The 21,693-nt window shown below is 41.6% G+C and overlaps 1 protein-coding gene across 5 annotated transcripts in view; it reads left to right on the forward strand.

Annotated features, from left to right (window-relative positions):
- Positions 1-21,693, forward strand: part of LOC106602826 (stromal interaction molecule 1) — a 105,773-nt gene that overhangs the window by 1,209 nt on the left and 82,871 nt on the right. For 2 of the 5 annotated variants that reach the window (XM_014195730.2, XM_045716807.1), the window contains exon 2: positions 6,747-6,871. In XM_014195730.2, the coding sequence (XP_014051205.2) occupies positions 6,747-6,871 (125 nt within the window). Of the gene's footprint in view, positions 1-140; positions 505-1,585; positions 1,732-6,746; positions 6,872-21,693 lie in introns of those variants that run through there. The other 3 variants (XM_014195728.2, XM_014195729.2, XM_045716808.1) reach the window with 3 other exon arrangements.

Below are 21,693 nucleotides of genomic sequence, written 5' to 3' on the forward strand. Positions count from 1 at the left end.
ATAAAAGGTATGTTTATAGGCCTTCTAGAGGGGTTAAGTGCAGGAAGAGGTTTTGACGTTTGAGTTTAGTTACAGTTCGGATAGAAAAAAGAACTCCAGAATGAAGTGCGCTTTTCTGGTAAATCCTGAAGGTGGCTTCCGCGCTCCGTGTGGAGGGCACTCAGTGAACGACAGTATATTATCCACAGATCATATCCAGAGGACAAGTTAGAGATGATATAAAAATGTATTCTGGTGAGAGGGGAAGGAGCTGTTCGAGGTAAACTGATCTCGATTAGGTATAGTTTAGTCTACCCATACAGTGCAGTGCCTACTCTCCGCGCGAAGACAGGGCGACATCAGACATCGCACTCCGAGTGGACCTATATTAAAACTGATTTCAAATGGACTACACAAAAGAACCGGACAATATCTAGTCACAGTACACAGAAACTCCAGAGGACTTTACTGGGTTGGGGATCGTAAGACAGCTGCACATCTCAGAGGATATCGCAAGTTGTAAAGGTGAGTTTCCCAACGACGACGCAGTAAAATGGAGATGGAAAGTTGCGCTTTGATATTGAATACCTGGTTATTATTAGGTATACATCGAAGGTTGTTACTTTGTTTACATTGGCATCGCTTATTTACTGTGATATGCTTATTGTCTGGCTACGTTTGTGTCACTTCCCAGCTAGCACATTTGGTTCCTTGGAAGTTGTTGGAACGTATGTTTTGGTTTACCCATTAGTTCTGGGAACTAAGCCATACGTTTCCTGACCGGTACAACTTAACTTTTAACTGTTCTGTGAATGGAAGTGAAATTTTCACCTGTCTGGGATCATACATTTTTAGGTTGCATTGAGGTTCTGAGAACGTTTTACTATGGTTTGCTATAGAATGGAAATTATAGTGTTTTAAAAAAAAATATTCATAAAAGTTTAATTGAATGTTTCAATAATACTTCCAATAACACTGCTAGCCTAGTTTATTTGTTTTGCACTCCGAGCACCGATAGGACACATGGAAATTAATAGGTATTAGTCACGCAAACACATTTCTTTTTTATAGGTGGTACTTCAGTGAGATTCGAACCTATGATCTTCTGTTCTTTAACCATGGAATTTGTCCACTACGCCAAAAGGAAGGAGCTAGTGTGTCATTTTATTTTTACTCATACAAAGCTGTACATTTTTGTCTATTCAAACAGAACCCATTTCAATGGAAACAAGCACTCATTAAGATCAGGTGTGGCCAATTAGTGTGTGCAGCCCACACACCTGAACACACTTTACAAGAGTTTAGTGTACATGTTTTTGAATAACATTCAAACAATTATTTTTTGAATGTTACTAAGGTTTTCATGGAACGTTTTCTGAGAACATGACTTTAAATAGAAACATGAGGAATCCTGCAAAAAAACTATGTTGAAGTACTGAAATTCCCACAGAAGAATGATGTTTCTTAATGTTCTCTGAACATTCTGAGAACATGACTTACATAGGATACCTGTAGGAAACATACTGAAGTAGTCTTATTGAAATTCCCAACTAAGAAACATATGGTTCTCAGAACATTATGTGCTAGCTGGGTTGGTTGTAAAATAAAGCGGAACTAAAAGTGAGTAACTGAAGGACTTGACCACAAGTTCTGTAATATCTAATATTGTTTCCAACACCCTTGAGAATACCAAGGCGGATATTTATTATTTTATCGAATATCCATAGTTAAAGGCCTACTTTCACTTTCAAAGTAAGCAGTTATTTTAGTTTTCTTCAGCATAACAACATTGATAGGCTCCGTTTGTTGTCATTGTTTCTGGATGGATGTGTTTCTGTCTGTGTGGTTTGTTTAGGAACAGAAAACGATTTAAAGGTCAGTACACTGCATTTCAAACAGTCGGGAATAATCTAATGAATTCAGGATTTATAAATTACATCTAGGCTACGTATAAGCTTTCGACCATAAGATCCACTAATAATTTATTACGTTTTTTTTTGTTGGTATCTGTACTTTACTATTTATATTTTTGACAACTTTTACTCCACTACATTCCTAAAGAAAATAATGTACTCTTTGCACCATGCAATTTCCCTGACTCCCAAAAGTAGTTACATTTCAAATGCATAGCAGGACAGGAAAATGGTCCACTTATCTAGAGAACATCCCTGGTCATCCCTACTGCCTCTGATCTGGCGGACTCACTAAACACAAATGCTTCGTTTGTAAATTATATCTGAGTGTTGGAGTGCGCCCCTGGCTATCCCTAAACTTAAAAAACAAGAAAATCGTGCCGTCTGGTTTGCTTAATATAAAGAATGTGACATTATTTGTACTTTTGATACTTAAGTATATTTTAGCAATTACATTTACTTTTGATACTTAAGTATGTTTAAAACCAAATACTTGTAAACTTTTTCTCAAGTAGTAAACTATTTAGCAGTCTTATGGTTTGGGGGTAGAGCTGTTCAGGATCCTGTTGGTTCCAGACTTGGTGCATCGGTACCGCTTGTCGTGTGTTAGTTGAGAGAACAGTCTATGACTTGGGTCGCTGGAATCTTTGACAATTGTTAGGGCCTTTCCCTGACACCGCCTGGTATAGATCAAATCAAATGTATTTATATAGCCCTTCTTACATCAGCTGATATCTCAAAGTGCTGTACAGAAACCCAGCCTAAAACCCCAAACAGCAAGCAATGCAGGTGTAGAAGCACGGTGGCAAGGAAAAACTCCCTAGAAAGGCCAAAACCTAGGAAGAAACCTAGAGAGGAACCAGGCTATGAGGGGTGGCCAGTCCTCTTCTGGCTGTGCCGGGTGGAGATTATAACAGAACATGGCCAAGATGTTCAAATGTTCATAAATGACTAGCATGGTCAAATAATAATAATCACTGTTGTCGAGGGTGCAACAAGTCAGCACCTCAAGAGTAAATGTCAGTTGGCTTTTCATAGACGATCATTGAGAGTATCTCTACCGCTCCTGCTGTCTCTAGAGAGTTGAAAACAGCAGGTCTGGGACAGGTAGCACGTCCGGTGAACAGGTCAGGGTTCCATAGCCGCAGGCAGAACAGTTGAAACTGGAGCAGCAGCATGGCCAGGTGGACTGGGGACAGCAAGGAGTCATCATGTCAGATGGAAGGAGAAAGCAGTGATCCAACCTGAGTTAGTAAGTAGCCTATCAGATGGAAGGAGAAAGCAGTGATCCAACCTGAGTTAGTAAGTAGCCTATCAGATGGAAGGAGAAACCAGTGATATAGAGGTCCTTGTTGGCAGGGGCCGTACGCACTACCCTCTGTGGCGCCTTGCGGTCGAATGCCAAGCAGTTACCATACCAAGCAGTGATGCAGCCAGTCAAGATGCTCTCAATGGTGCAGCTATATAACGTTTTGAGGATTGAGGGCCCATGCCGAATATGTTCAGCCTGCTGAGGGGGAAGAGACATTATTGTACCTTCTTCACAACTGTTTTGGTGTATGTGGACCATGATCATTTCTTGGTGATGTGAACACCAAGGAACTTGAATCTCTCAAACCACTCCACTACAGCTCCATCGATGTGGATGGGGGTGTGCTTGGCCTTCCGTTTCCTGTAGTCCACGATCAGCTCCTTTGTCCTGTCTTGCTGACTTTGAGGGAGAGATTACTGGCACCACAATACCAGGTCACTGACCTTCTCCCTCGTCATCGGTGATCAGGCCAACAACCATTGTGTTGTCAGCAAACTTAATGATGATGATGATGTTGGAGTCGTGCACGGCCATGCAGTCGTCGGTGAACAGGGAGTACAGGAGGGGACTAAGCACGCACCCCTGAGGGGCCCCCGTATTGAGGGTCAGTGTGGCGGATGTGTTGTTGCCTACCCTCACCACTTGGGGGCGGCCCATAAGGAAGTCCAGGATCCAGTTTCAGAGGGAGGTGTTCAGTCCCAGGGTCCTGAGCTTAGTGATGAGCTTGGAGGGCACTATGGTGTTGAACGCTGAGCTGTAGTCAATGAACAGCATTCTCACATATAGTTGAAGTCGGAAGTTTACATACACTTAGGTTGGAGTCATTAAAACTTTTCAACCACTCCACACATTTCTTGCGAAGCATGTGACAAATAACATTTTATTTGATTAGTTTCTAGGGCACATGTGCTTCAAAAGTAGATATAATTCATATAGGCCCAATATACAGTAGGCTGTATCACAATCAATTTAAAAAATCTTATTTGCTGGTGCTCATAAATTTCATGTGGTGCTCCTAACTTTTTTAAGTTAGGAGCACCAGTGCTACCAATTAAAAATATTAATTTAAAGCCCTGGATGTAGAGATATATAATATTATCTCTCTCTCTCTCAATTCAATCCAATTCAAGGTGCTTTATTGGCATGGGAAACATATACTGCTTAAAAAAATAAAGGGAACACTTAAACAACACATCCTAGATCTGAATGAAAGAAATAATCTTATTAAATACTTTTTTCTTTACATAGTTGAATGTGCTGACAACAAAATCACACAAAAATAATCAATGGAAATCCAATTTATCAACCCATGGAGGTTTGGATTTGGAGTCACACTCAAAATTAAAGTGGAAAACCACACTACAGGCTGATCCAACTTTGATGTAATGTCCTTAAAACAAGTCAAAATGAGGCTCAGTAGTGTGTGTGGCCTCCACGTGCCTGTATGACCTCCCTACAATGGCTGGGCATGCTCCTGATGAGGTGGCGGATGGTCTCCTGAGGGATCTCCTCCCAGACCTGGACTAAAGCATCCGCCAACTCCTGGACAGTCTGTGGATGGAGCGAGACATGATGTCCCAGATGTGCTCAATTGGATTCAGGTCTGGGGAACGGGCGGGCCAGTCCATAGCATCAATGCCTTCCTCTTGCAGGAACTGCTGACACACTCCAGCCACACGAGGTCTAGCATTGTCTTGCATTAGGAGGAACCCAGGAGAGTACCCTGCCAAAAATAATCACACAGCCATTTTCAAAACAAGCATATATGTCAAAAAAACCAAAACCACAGCTAAATGCAGCACTAACCTTTGATCTTCATCAGATGACACTCCTAGGACATTATGTTATACAATACATGCATGTTTTGTTCAATCAAGTTCATATTTATATCAAAAACCAGCTTTTTACATTAGCATGTGATGTTCAGAACTAGCATACCCACCGCAAACTTCCGGTGAATTTACTAAATTACTCACGATAAACGTTGACAAAAAACATAACAATTCTTAAAATAATTGTTATAGATACAGAACTCCTTTATGCAATCGCGGTGTCAGATTTTAAAATAGCTTTTCGGCGAAAGCACATTTTGCAATATTCTGAGTACATAGCCCGGCCATCATGGCTAGCTAATTTGACACCCACCAAGTTTGGCCCTCACCAAACTCAGATGTACTATAAGAAAAATTGGATTACCTTTGCTGTTCTTCGTCAGAATGCACTCCCAGGACTTCTACTTCAACAACAAATGTTGTTTTGGTTCCAAATAATCCATAGTTATATTCAAATACCTCCGTTTTGTTTGTGCGTTCAGGTCACAATCCGAGCGCATTTCGTGACAAAAAATGTCAAAATATTCCATTACCGTACTTAGAAGCATGTCAAGCGCTGTTTTAAAATAAATTTTTATGCAATTTTTCTCGTAAAATAGCGATAATATTCCAACCGGGCGACGTTGTATTCATTCAAAGGCTGAAAGAAAAAATGGAGTCGTATCGTGGACGCACATCTCCAGTGTCACTGTTCCCAGACTGACCACTCACAAAAACTCCTGCTTTTTTTCGCCCAGAGACTACAGACACCCCATTACACTTTCTGGCGCCTTCTGAGAGCCAATGGAAGCCTTAGAAAATGTCACATTACAGCACAGATGCAGTATTTTCGATAGAGATGCCACAGAAGGAGAACAAATTGTCAGACAGGGCGCTTCCTGTATGGAATCTTCTCAGGTTTTGGCCTGCCATATGAGTTTTGTTATTCTCAGATACCATTCAAACAGTTTTAGAAACTTTAGAGTGTTTTCTATCCAAATCTACTAATTATATGCATATTCTAGTTTCTGGGCAGGAGTAGTAACCAGATGAAATCGGGTAAGTTTTTTATCCGGCCGTGAAAATACTGCCCCCTATCCCAAACAGGTTAAAGGACAAAAGGGAAAATAAATAAACATAAATATGGGTTGTATTAACAACGGTGTTTGTTCTTCACTGGTTGCCCTTTTCTTGTGGCAACATGTTGCAAATTTTGCTGCTGGGATGGCACACTGTGGTGTTTCACGCAATAGATATGGGAGTTTATCAAAATTGGGTTTGTTTCCAAATTCTTTGTGGGTCTGTGTAATCTGAGGGAAATATGTGTCTCTAATATGGTCATACATTTGGCAGGAGGTCAGGAAGTGCAGCTCAGTTTCCACCTCATTTTGTGGGCAGTGTGCACATAGCCTATCTTCTTTTGAGAGCCAGGTCTGCCTACGACAGCCTTTCTCAATAGCAAGGCTATGCTCACTGAGTCTACATAGTCAAAGCTTTCCTTAAGTTTGGGTCAGTCACAGTGGACAGGTATTCTGCCACTGTGTACTCTCTGTTTAGGGCCAAATGGCATTCTAGTTTGCTCAGGTTCTTTGTTGATTCTTTCCAATGTGTCAAGTAATTATCTTTTTGTTTTCTCATGATTTAGTTGGGTCTAATTGTGTTGCTGTCCTGGGGCTGTCTTTATCTCTCTCTCTCTCTCTCTCTCTCTCTCTCTCTTTCTCTCTTTCTCAGGAGGATGGGGTGTGTGTGGCTGGTGACGGTGTATGTGGTGTGTGTGTGCCTTTGGGGTCAGAGCGAGTCCGACAGGACCAACCAGGCTTCTCCCATCCATCTGCAGGTTGGCAATGGAGCCTCAGGTAAGACTGACTGGCCAAACTCTCTGTAAATACCATTTAGGATGGCAGCGTTTGGCAGCATTCAGGTCTTTAAAGCATTCTGCAATCTAACACACAACATAGAGCAGCCCATTGTGGCCTAGCAAGTGACATCATCATCACATAGACCAGACTGAGCACTGCATTCCCTACATAGTGCACTACTTTTGACCAGAGCCCTATGGGGTCTATGGGTCCTGGTCAATAGTGGTTCACTTTATAGGGGAGATTGTGTGCCATTTGGGACACAGTTAGGAAGTAGTTCTGTGGTTGTTTTGTAGTGCAGACTGCTGGGATTCCCAGATCCTTTGAACGTAGCCCTGCCTATTCCCTGCTTATTTCTTGCCTATAGGCCCCTCAGATATGTGAAAGACTGACCTGTTTGGGTGCATTCAGGATGACCAAACTGTTTCTGGACTGTTGTGGATGGGATAGCATAGTTGATGTATGACATGTACAGTTGAAAACATGTACAAGTGCAAACATGGGTACATTTAATTTCAATGTTGGTAATGTTATAGGAACGTTCTCCAACTGGTTTGACATTGGAATAATCTCATAGTTCAGAGAACATTAACCTCTATGGGCTAGGTGGGACGCTAGCGTCCCCCCCGTGGTGCACTCCATCAACAGCAGGTGCATTTCAAGAGCGGCAAATTTGAATCCAAATAAATGTCAAAATTCAAATTTTTCAAACATACAACTATTTTACACCCTTTGAAAGATAAACATCTCCTTAATCTAACCACATTTTACGATTTCAAAAAGGTTTTACGGCGAAAGCATAAATTTAGAGTATGTTAGGACAGTACATTTACAAGAGTTGTGTGTAATGTTTTGTCAATTCAAAGACAGGGTCACCAAAACCATAAAACCAGCTAAAATGATGCACTAACCTTTTACAATCTCCATCAGATGACACTCCTAGGACATTATGTTAGACAATGCATGCATTTTTAGTTCTATCAAGTTCATATTTATATCCAAAAACAGCGTTTTACTATGGCATTGATGTTGAGGAAATCGTTTCCCTCCAATAACCGGCAGTCAAGTCAGCACCAGAAATTAAATAATTAAAATTAGAAAACATTGGTAAAATATTATATTGTCATTTAAAGAATTATAGATTTACATCTCTTGAACGCAATCAACTTGCCAGATTTAAAAATAACCTTACTGGGAAATCACACTTTGCAATAATCTGAGCACTGCGCCCAGAAAAATACGCGTTGCGATACAGAATAGACGTCATGTTGGGGAGATCTAAAATCGAAAATACTATGTAAATAATCCATTACCTTTGATTCTCTTCATCAGATGTCACTTCCAGGTATCACAGGTCCATAACGAATGTAGTTTTGTTCAAAAAAGCTCATCATTTATGTCCAAAAATCTCCGTCTTGTTAGCACATGATCTAAGCCAGCCGGACTTCTCGTCATGAACGAGGGGAAAAAATATATTTACGTTCGTTCAAACATGTCAAACGTTGTATAGCATAAATCATTAGGGCCTTTTTTAACCAGAACATGAATCATATTCAAGGTGGACGATTGCATACTCTTTTATAACGTATTGGAACGAGGGTACCCAACATGAACTCGCGCGCCAGGTGTCTAATGGGCCATCATCGTTCCATGGCTCTTGTTCGGTCAGATCTCCCTCCAGAAGACTCAAAACACTTTGTAAAGGCTGGTGACATCTAGTGGAAGCAATAGGAAGTGCCAAAATATTCCTCAGCCCCTGTGTTTTTCAATGGGATAGGTTTAAAGGTAATACAACACATCAGGTATCCACTTCCTGTCAGAAAATGTCTCAGGGTTTTGCCTGCCAAATGAGTTCTGTTATACTCACAGACACCATTCAAACAGTTTTAGAAACTTTAGAGTGTTTTCTATCCATATATAATAAGTATATGCATATTCTAGTTACTGGGTAGGATTAGTAACCAGATTAAATCGGGTACATTTTTTTTATCCAGCCGTGCAAATACTGCCCCCTAGCCCTAACAGGTTAAGAAACAACGTTCTTCTGTGAGAATTTCAGCATAACGTTTCCTACAGGTTTACTCATGGCTCTATTTACTGTCATGCTCTCAAATAGTTCAAAGGACGTTAACTTCTTGCGGATTAGCACTAGCGTCCCATTTCGAAAACTTCCGGTGAAATTGCAGAGCGCCAAATTCAAATTAAATTACTATAAATATTAAACTTTCATGAAATCACAAGTGCAATACATCAAAATAAAGCTTAACTTGTTGTTAACCTGTTGGGTCTAGGGGGCAGCATTTGCACGTCTGGATAAAAAAAATGTACCCGATTTAATCTGGTTACTAATCCTACCCAGTAACTAGAATATGCATATACTTATTATATATGGATAGAAAACACTCTAAAGTTTCCAAAACTGTTTGAATGGTGTCTGTGAGTATAACAGAACTCATTTGGCAGGCAAAACCCTGAGACATTTTCTGACAGGAAGTGGATACCTGATGTGTTGTATTGACTTTAAACCTATCCCATTGAAAAACACAGGGGTTTAGGAATATTTTGGCACTTCCTATTGCTTCCACTAGATGTCACCAGCCTTTACAAAGTGTTTTGAGTCTTCTGGAGGGAGATCTGACCGAACAAGAGCCATGGAACGGTGATGTCCCATTAGACACCTGGCGCGCTAGTTCATGTTGGGTACCCTCGTTCCAATACGTTATAAAAGAGTATGCATTCGTCCACCTTGAATATTATTCATGTTCTGGTTAAAAAAGGCCCTAATGATTTATGCTATACAACGTTTGACATGTTTGAACGAACGGAAATATATTTTTTCCCCCTCGTTCATGACGAGAGTCCGGCTGGCTTACATCATGTGCTAACGAGACGGAGATTTTTGGACATAAATGATGAGCTTTTTTGAACAAAACTACATTCGTTATGGACCTGTGATACCTGGAAGTGACATCTGATGAAGAGAATCAAAGGTAATGGATTATTTACATAGTATTTTCGATTTTAGATCTCCCCAACATGACGTCTAGTCTGTATCGCAACGCGTATTTTTCTGGGCGCAGTGCTCAGATTATTGCAAAGTGTGATTTCCCAGTAAGGTTATTTTTAAATCTGGCAAGTTGATTGCGTTCAAGAGATGTAAATCTATAATTCTTTAAATGACAATATAATATTTTACCAATGTTTTCTAATTTTAATTATTTAATTTCTGACGCTGACTTGACTGCCGGTTATTGGAGGGAAACGATTTCCTCAACATCAATGCCATAGTAAAACGCTGTTTTTGGATATAAAAATGAACTTGATAGAACTAAAAATGCATGCATTGTCTAACATAATGTCCTAGGAGTGTCATCTGATGGAGATTGTAAAAGGTTAGTGCATCATTTTAGCTGGTTTTATGGTTTTGGTGACCCTGTCTTTGACTTGACAAAACATTACACACAACTCTTGTAAATGTACTGTCCTAACATACTCTAAATTTATGCTTTCGCCGTAAAACCTTTTTGAAATCGTAAAACGTGGTTAGATTAAGGAGATGTTTATCTTTCAAATGGTGTAACATAGTTGTATTTTTGAAAAATTTGAATTTTGACATTTATTTGGATTCAAATTTGCCGCTCTTGAAATGCACCTGCTGTTGATGGAGTGCACCACGGGTGGCACGCTAGCGTCCCACCTAGCCCCAAGAGGTTAATCCAGCCGCCGTGTCAGATTTCAAAAAGGCTTTACGGCGAAAGCAAACCATGCGATTAACTGAGGACAGCGCCCAGCACACAAATGCATAACAAATGCGACACAAAAGTCAGAAATAGCGATATAATATATGCCTTACCTTTGAAGATCTTCTTCTGTTGGCACTTCAAAAGGTCCCAGTTACATTACAAATGGTCCTTTTGTTCGATAAAGTCCTTCTTTATATCCATAAAAACTCAGTTTAGCTGGCGCGCTTCAGTCAATAATCCACTCGGTTTCCCTCCTTCAAAATGCATACAAAATGAATCCCAAACGTTACCAACAAACTTATCCAAACAAGTCAATCAACGTTTATAATCAAACCTTAGGTACCCTAATATGCAAATAAATGATACATTTAAGACGGAGAATAGTTATTGTCTTTACCGGAGAAAAATACCAAAGAACACGCTCTCATTCACGCGCTTGGAATCACTACAGCCAAAATGGGAGCCACCTAGAAAAACTACAATTTCTGGCTAATTTTTCCAAAAACCAGCCTGAAACTCTTTCTAAAGACTGTTGGCATCTAGTGGAAGCCCTAGGAACTGCAATCGGGCACGATTTCGCCCTATTATAAAAGTTCCAAGCCATTGAAATCAGTGGAAGGATGACATTTTTTGGGGGGGGGGATGGTTTGTCCTCGGGGTTTCGCTTGCCATTTCAGTTCTGTTATACTCACAGACATTATTTTAACAGTTGTAGAAACTTTAGAGTTTTTTCTATCCAAATCTACCAATTATATGCATATCCTAGCTTCTGGGCCTGAGTAGCAGGCAGTTTACTTTGGGCACGCTTTTCATCCAGACGTCAAAATACCGCCCCCTTTCCCAAAGAAGTTAAGAACTTTCCATCAAAACCACAAGAAACTGTAAGTAACGTTCAGAAAACATTCTTAGAAAAATATTTAAATATTTAAAAACATATACATTCTGTTCTCAGAATCAACAAAACTCTCTCGATCCTCTATCTTGTTAAGTGTGTTCAGGTGTGCTGGCCGTGCCCACTAATTGGCCACAAATGATCTTAATGAGTGCTTGTTTACTTTGAAATGGGATCTGTTTTGAATAGACTACAACGAACAGCTTTTTATGAGTTAAAAAAGCATGCCATGCTAGCTCCATCCTGGTGGTTCAGTGGACTAATTCCATGGCTAAAGAACAGAAGATCGTAGTTTCAGATCTCACTGATGCCATGCCACAATAAAAAATAAATGTGTTTACATGATTAATGCCTAAGCAAATGCATTTCCATGTGTCCTATCTGTGCTTGGGGTTCAAAACAGTTATTAAAAGTCTTATTGAAAAATGTTCTCAGAACGTTATTTAATTACCTTCAAATAACCTATAATTTCCATTCTCAGAACAATAATAAAACCTCCCAGAAATGATTTTAGGGAACCATAGTAAAACGTTCTCTGAATCTCCCTGCAACCTAAAAATATATGTTCTCTAACAGGCAAAAATGTCACTTCCATTCTCAGAACGCAAAAAAAAGTTCAGTTTTACCGATCAGGCTTCGTTCCCAGAAGCAATAGGAAACCAAAAACGTACGTTCCCACCAGAGTTTCCGTTAGCTGATAAATGCAGGCTTTTGGCCGGTATTTTTTTTAATAAAAAGCTGATAAATAAAATTGTTGCCGGCTAAATTGTCCGGGAGAAAAAAAAATACATTGCTAAGTAATGCTTTTTATTAATTGATGGAAATGCCAGTCGCTGTGCTCCAACTTCAAAGGCAAATATAAACTCAGCAAAAAAAGAAACATCCCTTTTTCAGGACCCTGTCTTTCAAAGATAATTCGTAACAATCCAAATAACTTCACAGATCTTCATTGTAAAGGGTGTAAACACTGTTTCCCATGCTTGTTCAATGAACCATGAACAATTAATGAACATGCACCTGTGGAACGGTTGTTACGACACTAACAGCTTACAGACGGTAGGCAATTAAGGTCACTGTTATGAAAACTTAGGACACTAAAGAGTCCTTTCTACTGACTCTGAAAAACACAAAAAGAAAGATGCCCAGGGTCCCTGCTCATCTGCGTGAACGTGCCTTTCGGCATGCTGCAAGGAGGCATGAGGACTGCAGATGTGGCCAGGGCAATAAATTGCCATGTCCGTACTGTGAGACGCCTAAGACGGCGCTACAGGGAGACAGGATGGACAGCTGATCATCCTCGCAGTGGCAGACCATGTGTAACAACACCTGCACAGGATCGGTACAACCGAACATCACACCTGCAGGACAGGTACAGGATGGCAACAACAACTGTCCGAGTTACACCAGGAACGCACAATCCCTCCATCAGTGCTCAGACTGTCCGCAATAGACTGAGAGAGGCTGGACTGAGGGCTTATAGGCCTATTGTAAGGCAGGTCCTCACCAAACATCATCGGCAACAATGTCGCCTATGGGCACAGACCCACCGTTGCTGCTCTTCACTGACGAGTCTCGGTTTTGTCTCACCAGGGGTGATGGTCGGATTTGCGTTTATCGTCGAAGGAATGAGCGTTACACTGAGGCCTGTACTCTGGAGCGGGCTCGATTTGGAGGTGGATGGTCCATCATGGTCTGGGGTGGTGTGTCACAGCATCATCGGACTGAGCTTGTTGTCATTGCAGGCAATCTCAACGCAGTGAATTACAGGGAAGACATCCTCCTCCCTCATGTGGTACCCTTCCTGCAGGCTCATCCTGACATGACCCTCCAGCATGATAATGCCACCAGCCATACTGCTCGTTCTGTGTGTGATTTCCTGCAACACAGGAATGTCAGTGTTCTACCATGGCCAGCGAAGAGCCTGGATCTCAATCCCATTGAGCACGTCTGGGACCTGTTGGATCGGAGGGTGAGGTCTAGGGCCATTCCCCCCAGAAATGTCCGGGAACTTGCAGGTGCCTTGGTGGAAGAGTGGGGTAACATCTCACAGCAAGAACAGGCAAATCTGGTGCAGTCAATGAGGAGGAGATGCACTGCAGTACTTAATGCAGCTGGTGGCCACACCAGATACTGACTGCTACTTTTGATTTTGACACACCCCTTTGTTCAGGGACACATTATTCCATTTCTGTTAGTCACATGTCTGTGGAACTTGTTCAGTTTATGTCTCAGTTGTTGAATCTTGTTATGTCCATACAAATATTTACACATGTTAAGTTTGTTGAAAATAAACACAGTTGACAGTGAGAGGATGTTTCTTTTTTTGCTGAGTTTATTTGTTCTATCTTTTCTGGAGGATAAAACTGAAATTGTAACCAGCTTTGTATGGATTTTTTAAGAAAGGGCTATACTTTAAACTAAATTAAATTTTCAATTAGTCAGAAATGAGAAGTTGTAATCTGTATGAAGGCAAAAATGCAATTTTTGAACAAAGGATGAGCCTTTCTGAATAATAGTCTACAACCATTTAAGTATAACTTATATATGAGTGAAGGTTTAAAGCTTTAATATTTCATAATTTTAACCATCCCAAACTCATATTCATTATATAAATAGGTACGTTTAATTTTGTCTGGCTTAGCATTCCAAATATACCTCATGGCTTGGTTTTTGCCCTGACATGCACTGTCAACTGTGGGACCTTATATAGACAGGTGTGTGCCTTTTCAAAATCCAATCAATTGAATTTACCACAGGTGAACTCCCATCAAGTTGTAGAAACATCTCAAAGATGATCAATGGAAACCAGATGCACCTGAGTTCAATTTTGAGTCTCATAGCAAAGGGTCTGAATACTTTAGATTTAATACATTCGCAAAAAATTCTAAAAACCTGTTTTTGCTTTGTCATTATGGGATATTGTATGTAGATTGATGGGGAAAATGTTTTATTTAATCCATTTTAGAATAAGGCTGTAAAGTTACAAAATGTGGAAAAACAGAAGGGGTCTGAATATTTTCCGAATGCACTGAACTTCGATACTGTTCTCCGCATGATCAAAAATGGTCTTGAAGCATAGATTCTGATGGTTCAGACCAACATTGAACAGTCCTTACCACGGGTGCTTCCTGTTTGAGTTTCTGCCTATAGGGTAGGAGAGACCGGAGCCTTGTGAGTCACTCATTGTTGTGCATCATGAGCCAGGTGATTTAATTACAGTATGGAATTCACAACTAAATGTTTACCAGCTCGATATCTTATAACTATAAAGTTAACTGTCTAAAATGTGCTAAATGCATTTGTGCATTTAGTTTTCTAATTTAGTAGCTCATTAGCTGTCTAGATAAGTGGTTAGCTTTTTCCAAATTAAAGAATTTGCTTGGTAACAGCAGAGAATCCCCTCCTAGCTAATATTTGTTTTGTGCGTTCAGCAAACTGTGAGTAGCATTTTTGAGTTACTTTTATACTTGTATAGTTTAGGTCAGAAACTGTACAAAATATTCTCAAAGTGCTCGCTTTGAGGACAATACAGTGCCACTGACACAGCCCGCTACCAAAACCTGCGGGCTCTCCTTCACTGAAGCCAACGTGAGTAAAACATTTAAACGTGTTAACCCTCGCAAGGCTGCAGGCCCAGACGGCATCCCCGGCCGCGTCCTCAGAGCATGCGCAGACCAGCTGGCTGGTGTGTTTACAGACATATTCAATCCCCCCTTATCCCAGTCTGCTGTCCCCACATGCTTCAAGAGGGCCACCATTGTTCCTGTTCCCAAGAAAGCTAAGGTAACTGAGCTAAATGACTGCCGCCCTGTAGCACTCACTTCCGTCATCATGAAGTACTTTGAGAGACTAGTCAAGGACCATATTACCTCCACCCTACCTGACACCCTAGACCCACTCCAATTTGCTTACCGCCCCAATAGGTCCACAGACGACGCAATCGCCATCACACTGCACACTGCCCTAACCCATCTGGACAAGAGGAATACCTATGTGAGAATGCTGTTCATCGATTACAGCTCAGCATTTAACACCATAGTACCCTCCAAACTCGTCATTAAGCTCGAGACCCTGGGTCTCGACCCCGCCCTGTTTAACTGGGTCCTGGACTTCCTGACGGGCCGCCCCCAGGTGGTGAGGGTAGGTAACAACATCTCCACCCCGCTGATCCTCAACACTGGGGCCCCACAAGGGTGCGTTCTCAGCCCTCTCCTGTACTCCCTGTTCACCCATGACTACGTGGCCATGCACGCCTCCATCTCAATCATCATGTTTGCAGATGACACTACAGTGGTAGGCTTGATTACAACAACGACGAGACGGCCTACAGGGAGGAGATGAGGGCCCTCGGAGTGTGGTGTCAGGAAAATAACCTCACACTCAATGTCAACAAAACAAAGGAGATGATCGTGGACTTCAGGAAACAGCAGAGGGAGCAGCCCCCTATCTACATTGACGGGACAGTAGTGGAGAGGGTGGAGAGTTTTTTAAATTCCTCGGCGTACACATCACGGACAAACTGAAATGATCCACCCACACAGACAGCGTGGTGAAGAAGTCACAGCAGCGCCTCTTCAACCTCAGGAGGCTGAAGAAATTTGGCTTGTCACCAAAAACACTCACAAACTTTTACAGATGCACAATCGAGAGCATCCTGTCGGGCTGTATCACCGCCTGGTATGGCAGCTGCTCCGCCCATAACCGTAAGGCTCTCCAGAGGGTAGTGAGGTCTGCACAACGCATCACCGGGTGTAAACTACCTGCCCTCCAGGACACCTACACCACCCGATGTCACAGGAAGGCCAAAAAGATCAAGGACAACAACCACCCGAGCCACTGCCTGTTCACCCCGCTATCATCCATTAGGCGAGGTCAGTACAGGTGCATCAAAGCGGGGACCGAGAGACTGAAAAACAACTTCTATCTCAAGGCCATCAGACTGTTAAACAGCCATCACTAACATTGAGTGGCTGCTGCCAACACACTGACTCAACAACAGCCACTTTAATAATGGAAAAATTGATGTAATCAATTTATCACTAGCCACTTTATATATATATATAATGTTTACATACCCTACATTACTCATCTCATATGTATATACTGTACTCTATACCATCTACTGCATCTTGCCATCTTGATGTAATTTATCACTAGCCACTTTAAGCAATGCCACTTAATATGTTTTCATACCCTACATTACTCATCTCATATGTATCACTAGCCACTTTAAACAATGCCTCTTCATATAATGTTTTCATACCCTACATTACTCATCTCATATGTATATACTGTACTCTATACCATCTACTGCATCTTGCCTATGCCGTTCGGCCATCACCCATTTATATATTTCTATGTACATGTTCGTATTCATTCCTCTACACTTGTGTGTGTGTGTATAAGGTAGTTGTTGTGAAATTGTTAGGTTAGATTACGTGTTAGATATTACTGCATGGTCGGAACTAGAAGCACAAGCATTTCGCTACACTTGCATTAACATCTGCTAACCATGTATGTGACAAATACATTTGATTTGTTAGCATTTAGTTAGCATTCTCTATTGGATTTTACATGTGCTTGTTACCCTGTAATCCAAAAGGTTAGTAATGCTATCAGTGGGATTTGAAAACAGCAAATATCCCGTTATGGCACAAGGTCGGTATGACAATCTGTATTACCGCCCAAGCCTGTCTCCAGTTTGCACTAAGTCCAGTGTAGTTTCTTGAGTCGTCACGATGTCGGCTTGGGGGAGAATATGCACGGCAGTGACAGTAACTGAAGAAAATTCTCATACATTCTCTTTGTGTGCGTGTGTGTGTTGATGAGATTCCAGTTAATGAACCATGCATAAGTCAATAATAGTTGGCGATGCAGTCAGTGCTGCAGTGGTATGTATCCATAGCCAAAATAAACATGACAACACACACACACACACACACACAATGGCCCTCCCTGAAAGAAAATTAGTTGCTGGATTCAAGAGCATTAAGAACAGAGAGTAGCAGACTCTATCAGTGAAGCCTCCTCAGTGAATTACCGTAATTTCCGGACTATTAAGCGCACCTGAATATAAGCCGCACCCACTGAATTTAATTTGTTTTTTATTTTGAACATAAATAAGCCGCACATGTCTATAAGCCGCAGGTGCCTACCGGTACGTTGAAACAAATTCACTTTACACAGGCTTTAACGAAACACGGCTTGTAACAAAAATAAATAAGCTTTAACGAAACACAGCTTGTAACAAAAATAAATAGGCTTTAACGAAACACGGCTTGTAACAAAAAATTTAAAATTAGCAGTAAACAGTAGCCTACCAAGAAAGTCATTGGTCACTATCTTTCTCCTCCTGTGCACTGAAACCACTGAAGTCCTCTCCTTCGGTGTCGGAGTTGAATAGCCTCAGAATTGCTTCATCTGATATTGGATCGTTTTCATTGTCGCTCTCGTCACTTTCATCCGGAGGCAAATCCCCCGCTGAGCCCTCTTCAACATGCAGCAGTCCAGCCTTTCGAAACCCGTTGATGATAGTGGATTTTTTGACAATGCTCCACGCTGTCAGGACCCACTGGCAGACTTGACCATAAATTGCTCTTCGCATGCGGCCCGTTTTAGTGAAGGATTTCTCCCCACTTGTCATCCAAACCTCCCGCTGAACACGGAGCGCCACCTTAAATGCACGATTTACACTGATGTCGAGTGGCTGCAAATACTTTGTTGTACCCCCAGGAATCAGGGTGACAAAATGACTACCGTAATCAGAATGATGGGAAGTTTGAGAGCGCTCGATTTAATCTAAACAGTAAACAAAAAAGATGTTTGACCTTAACCCGTTCGTCAATTTCATTGGTCTAATGAAAGCTTCATGCCGCCAAAAAACTGAGCACGTCACAGAATGTGTTTTTTTGGAGAAAAAAATTTGAAAGCGGGAAAAATCCATATATTGGCCGCGTCATTGTTTAAGCCGCGACGTTCAAATACTGGGAAAAAAGTTGCGGCTTATAGTCCAGAAATTACGGTAAACAAAAATACAAAAAGTAAAACATTTAAAAAGTTATCCTTTTTAGATAAAACTATACTAAATATAATCACATCACCAAATAATTTATTAAAACACATTATTTTGCAATGAAGGTCTACAGTAGCCTCAACAGCACTGTGTAGGGTAGCACAATGGTGTAGCTGGAGGACAGCTTGCTTCAGTCCTCCTCTGGGTACATTGATTTCAATACAAAACCTAGGAGACTCATGGCTCTCACCCCATCCATAGACTTACATAGGTTGGAGGACGTCCTCTGGAAGTAATTACTATCAGAGCTCTTGCAGCATGAACTGATATGTTGTCCACCCAATGAAAGGATCCGAGAATTAATCTAGTACTGAAAGCATAAGCTGCAGCTAGCTAGCACTGCAGTACATAAAATGTGGTGAGTAGTTGACTCAAAGAGAGAGAAAGACAATAGTAGAACCGTTTTAAAACAAATTCATTTCTTCCAAAATGAAGGACAAGAAAGAGAGAGAGAGATTTCATTTTTTTTCAGTGTGTGTTACTTAGCTAGCAAATGCAGCTAGCTAATTTAGCCTACTCAAACAACCTGCTCAAACAGAGGGACGCTATGTTAGCTAGCTGGCTATGACTTTCCAACACAACACTGGAACTTTTCCAAGTCAAGGGAAGCTTCTTTTTTTTACAAATGTATTGCCACCGGGCCTGCCAGTGTAACTGCTAAACTGCTTACTGACTGTACACTAACATTACTACATGATTGTAGCGGGTTTACTAACGTGTTATTTCTATTAGCTAGCTGACTATGACGTTACTTTAGCTAATATGGTGACAACGATGTAGGCTGTGTGTAGTGGTTATGATATGGTTTGGCTTGGAAAGGTTTTTTCACCTGGTCACAGAGCTGGTGTTGTGCATTGCAGTCCACAAGCGAAGGGACAAGGTGAGAGGAGGAGAGCGCATAGATGCGAGAAGGAATACAACTTGGCTGTTATGAAAGTGAACTGTGTTTACGAGTGATCAGGGGTATATTCATTCCGCCAATTCTGTTGAAAAAATGGAAGCAAACTGAACAAAACGGTGATTAACATATCTACATTTGTCCAATTGAAACTCTAGTTTGCAACTGTTGGACTGATGATTACACCCTAATTCAGCTAGATTCAGGCAAGAGTGTGCATTGAATGTGTCACTGTCTGTCAATTTGTCACTTTTTTCTCTCAACCTGTGCACTTATGTTGTAGCAACCTCATGATGGGTATAGGCAGCGGTGGTTCTAGCTTAATTTGTTTAAAACTGTTTAAAACTACCCCCCGCCAAAAATAAAAGCACCATTCTGCACTAACTGTAATTTTTATTCAGAGATTTGGAACAACACAAAGAAATAATCATAACATTTAAAACGATATAAATATAAAAATATATAAAAAAATAAGACTCAAAAGAAGTAAGATCATAAGGTGAATGCACCAATTTGTAAGTCGCTCTGGATAAGAGCGTCTGCTAAATGACGTAAATGTAAAATGTAAATGTAACAAAGACAAATAGACACAAATTTGTGTTGATTTGGCACTCGAGCATCAATACATTACCCATCCCCCAACACTGTCAACCAAGAGTCAAGACTAAACCAATTCACCTCGGTGGTGTGCAGACTGGTTTTATATTATTCTTAACGATTTCACACAAACCAGAAAAAAATGCAAGAATATGTCTGTGAAACTATATTGTCACAGTATTGTGAATGAATTGTGGTTTATTTGGTAGCATTTCGTTGTGTGACTGATTTTACTAATTGCATTAGAACTGTACAAAGTTAGAGGTTCGCTATTTCATAGATTCCCCCGCTCTCCCTACCTCGGGCTTCCAGTGGGGAGACCTGTGGTCAACCTACCCCCGCTCCACCTACCTCGGGCTTCCAGTGGGGAGACCTGTGGTCAACCTACCCCCGCCCCCCCTCCCCATCTGGGAGACCTTCCAGGCAGTAGCCTGCCTAGCTCAAAAACTAGAATCAGGGCGCCCACTCCGACAAGGTTAATTGACCCACAGTCCCACACGGTGACATGATATCATTGACGAGACGTGCAAATCAAATCAAATGTATTTATATAGCCCTTTGTACATCAGCTGATATCTCAAAGTGCTGTACAGAAACCCAGCCTAAAACCCCAAACAGCAAGCAATGCATGTGAAAGAAGCACGGTGGCTAGGAAAAACTCCCTAGGAAAAACTCCCTAGAAAGGCAAAAAACCTAGGAAGAAACCTAGAGAGGAACCAGGCTATGAGGGGTGGCCAGTCCTCTTCTGGCTGTGCCGGGTGGATATTATAACAGAACATGGTCAAGATGTTAAAATGTTCATAAATGACCAGCATGGTCAAATAATAATAATCATAGTAGTTGTCGAGGGTGCAACAAGCACGTCCGGCGAACAGGTCAGGGTTCCATAGCCGCAGGCAGAACAGTTGAAACTGGAGCAGCAGCACGGCCAGGTGGACTGGGGACAGCAAGGAGTCATCATGCCAGATAGTCCTGAGGCATGGTCCTAGGGCTCAGGTCCTCCGAGAGAAAGAAAGAAAGAGAGAAAGAGAGAATTAGAGAGAGCATATTTAAATTCACACAGGACACCAGATAAGACAAGAGAAATACTCCAGATGTAACAGACTGACCCTAGCCCCCCGGCACATAAACTACTGCAGCATAAATACTGGAGGTTGAGACAGGAGGGATCAGGAGACACTGTGGCCCCATCCGATGAAACCCCCGGACAGGGCCAAACAGGCAGGATATAACCCCACCCACTTTGCCAAAGCACAGCCCCCACACCACTAGAGGGATGTCTCCAACCACCAACTTACCGTCCTAAGACAAGGCCGAGTATAGCCTACAAAGATCTCCGCCACGGCACAACCCAAGGGGGGGGCGCCAACCCAGACAGGAAGACCACGTCAGTGACTCAGCCCACTCAAGTGACGCACCCCTCCCATGGACGGCATGGAAGAACACCAGTACGCCAGTGACTCAGCCCCTGTAATAGGGTTAGAGGCAGAGAATCCCAGTGGAGAGAGGGGAACCGGCAAGGCAGAGACAGCAAGGGTGGTTCGTTGCTCCAGCCTTTCCATTCACCTTCACACTCCTGGGCCAGACTATACTTAATCATAGGACCTACTGAAGAGA

The sequence above is a fragment of the Salmo salar genome, chromosome ssa04 (assembly GCF_905237065.1).
Source record: "Salmo salar chromosome ssa04, Ssal_v3.1, whole genome shotgun sequence".
NCBI classification, from domain to species: domain Eukaryota; kingdom Metazoa; phylum Chordata; class Actinopteri; order Salmoniformes; family Salmonidae; genus Salmo; species Salmo salar.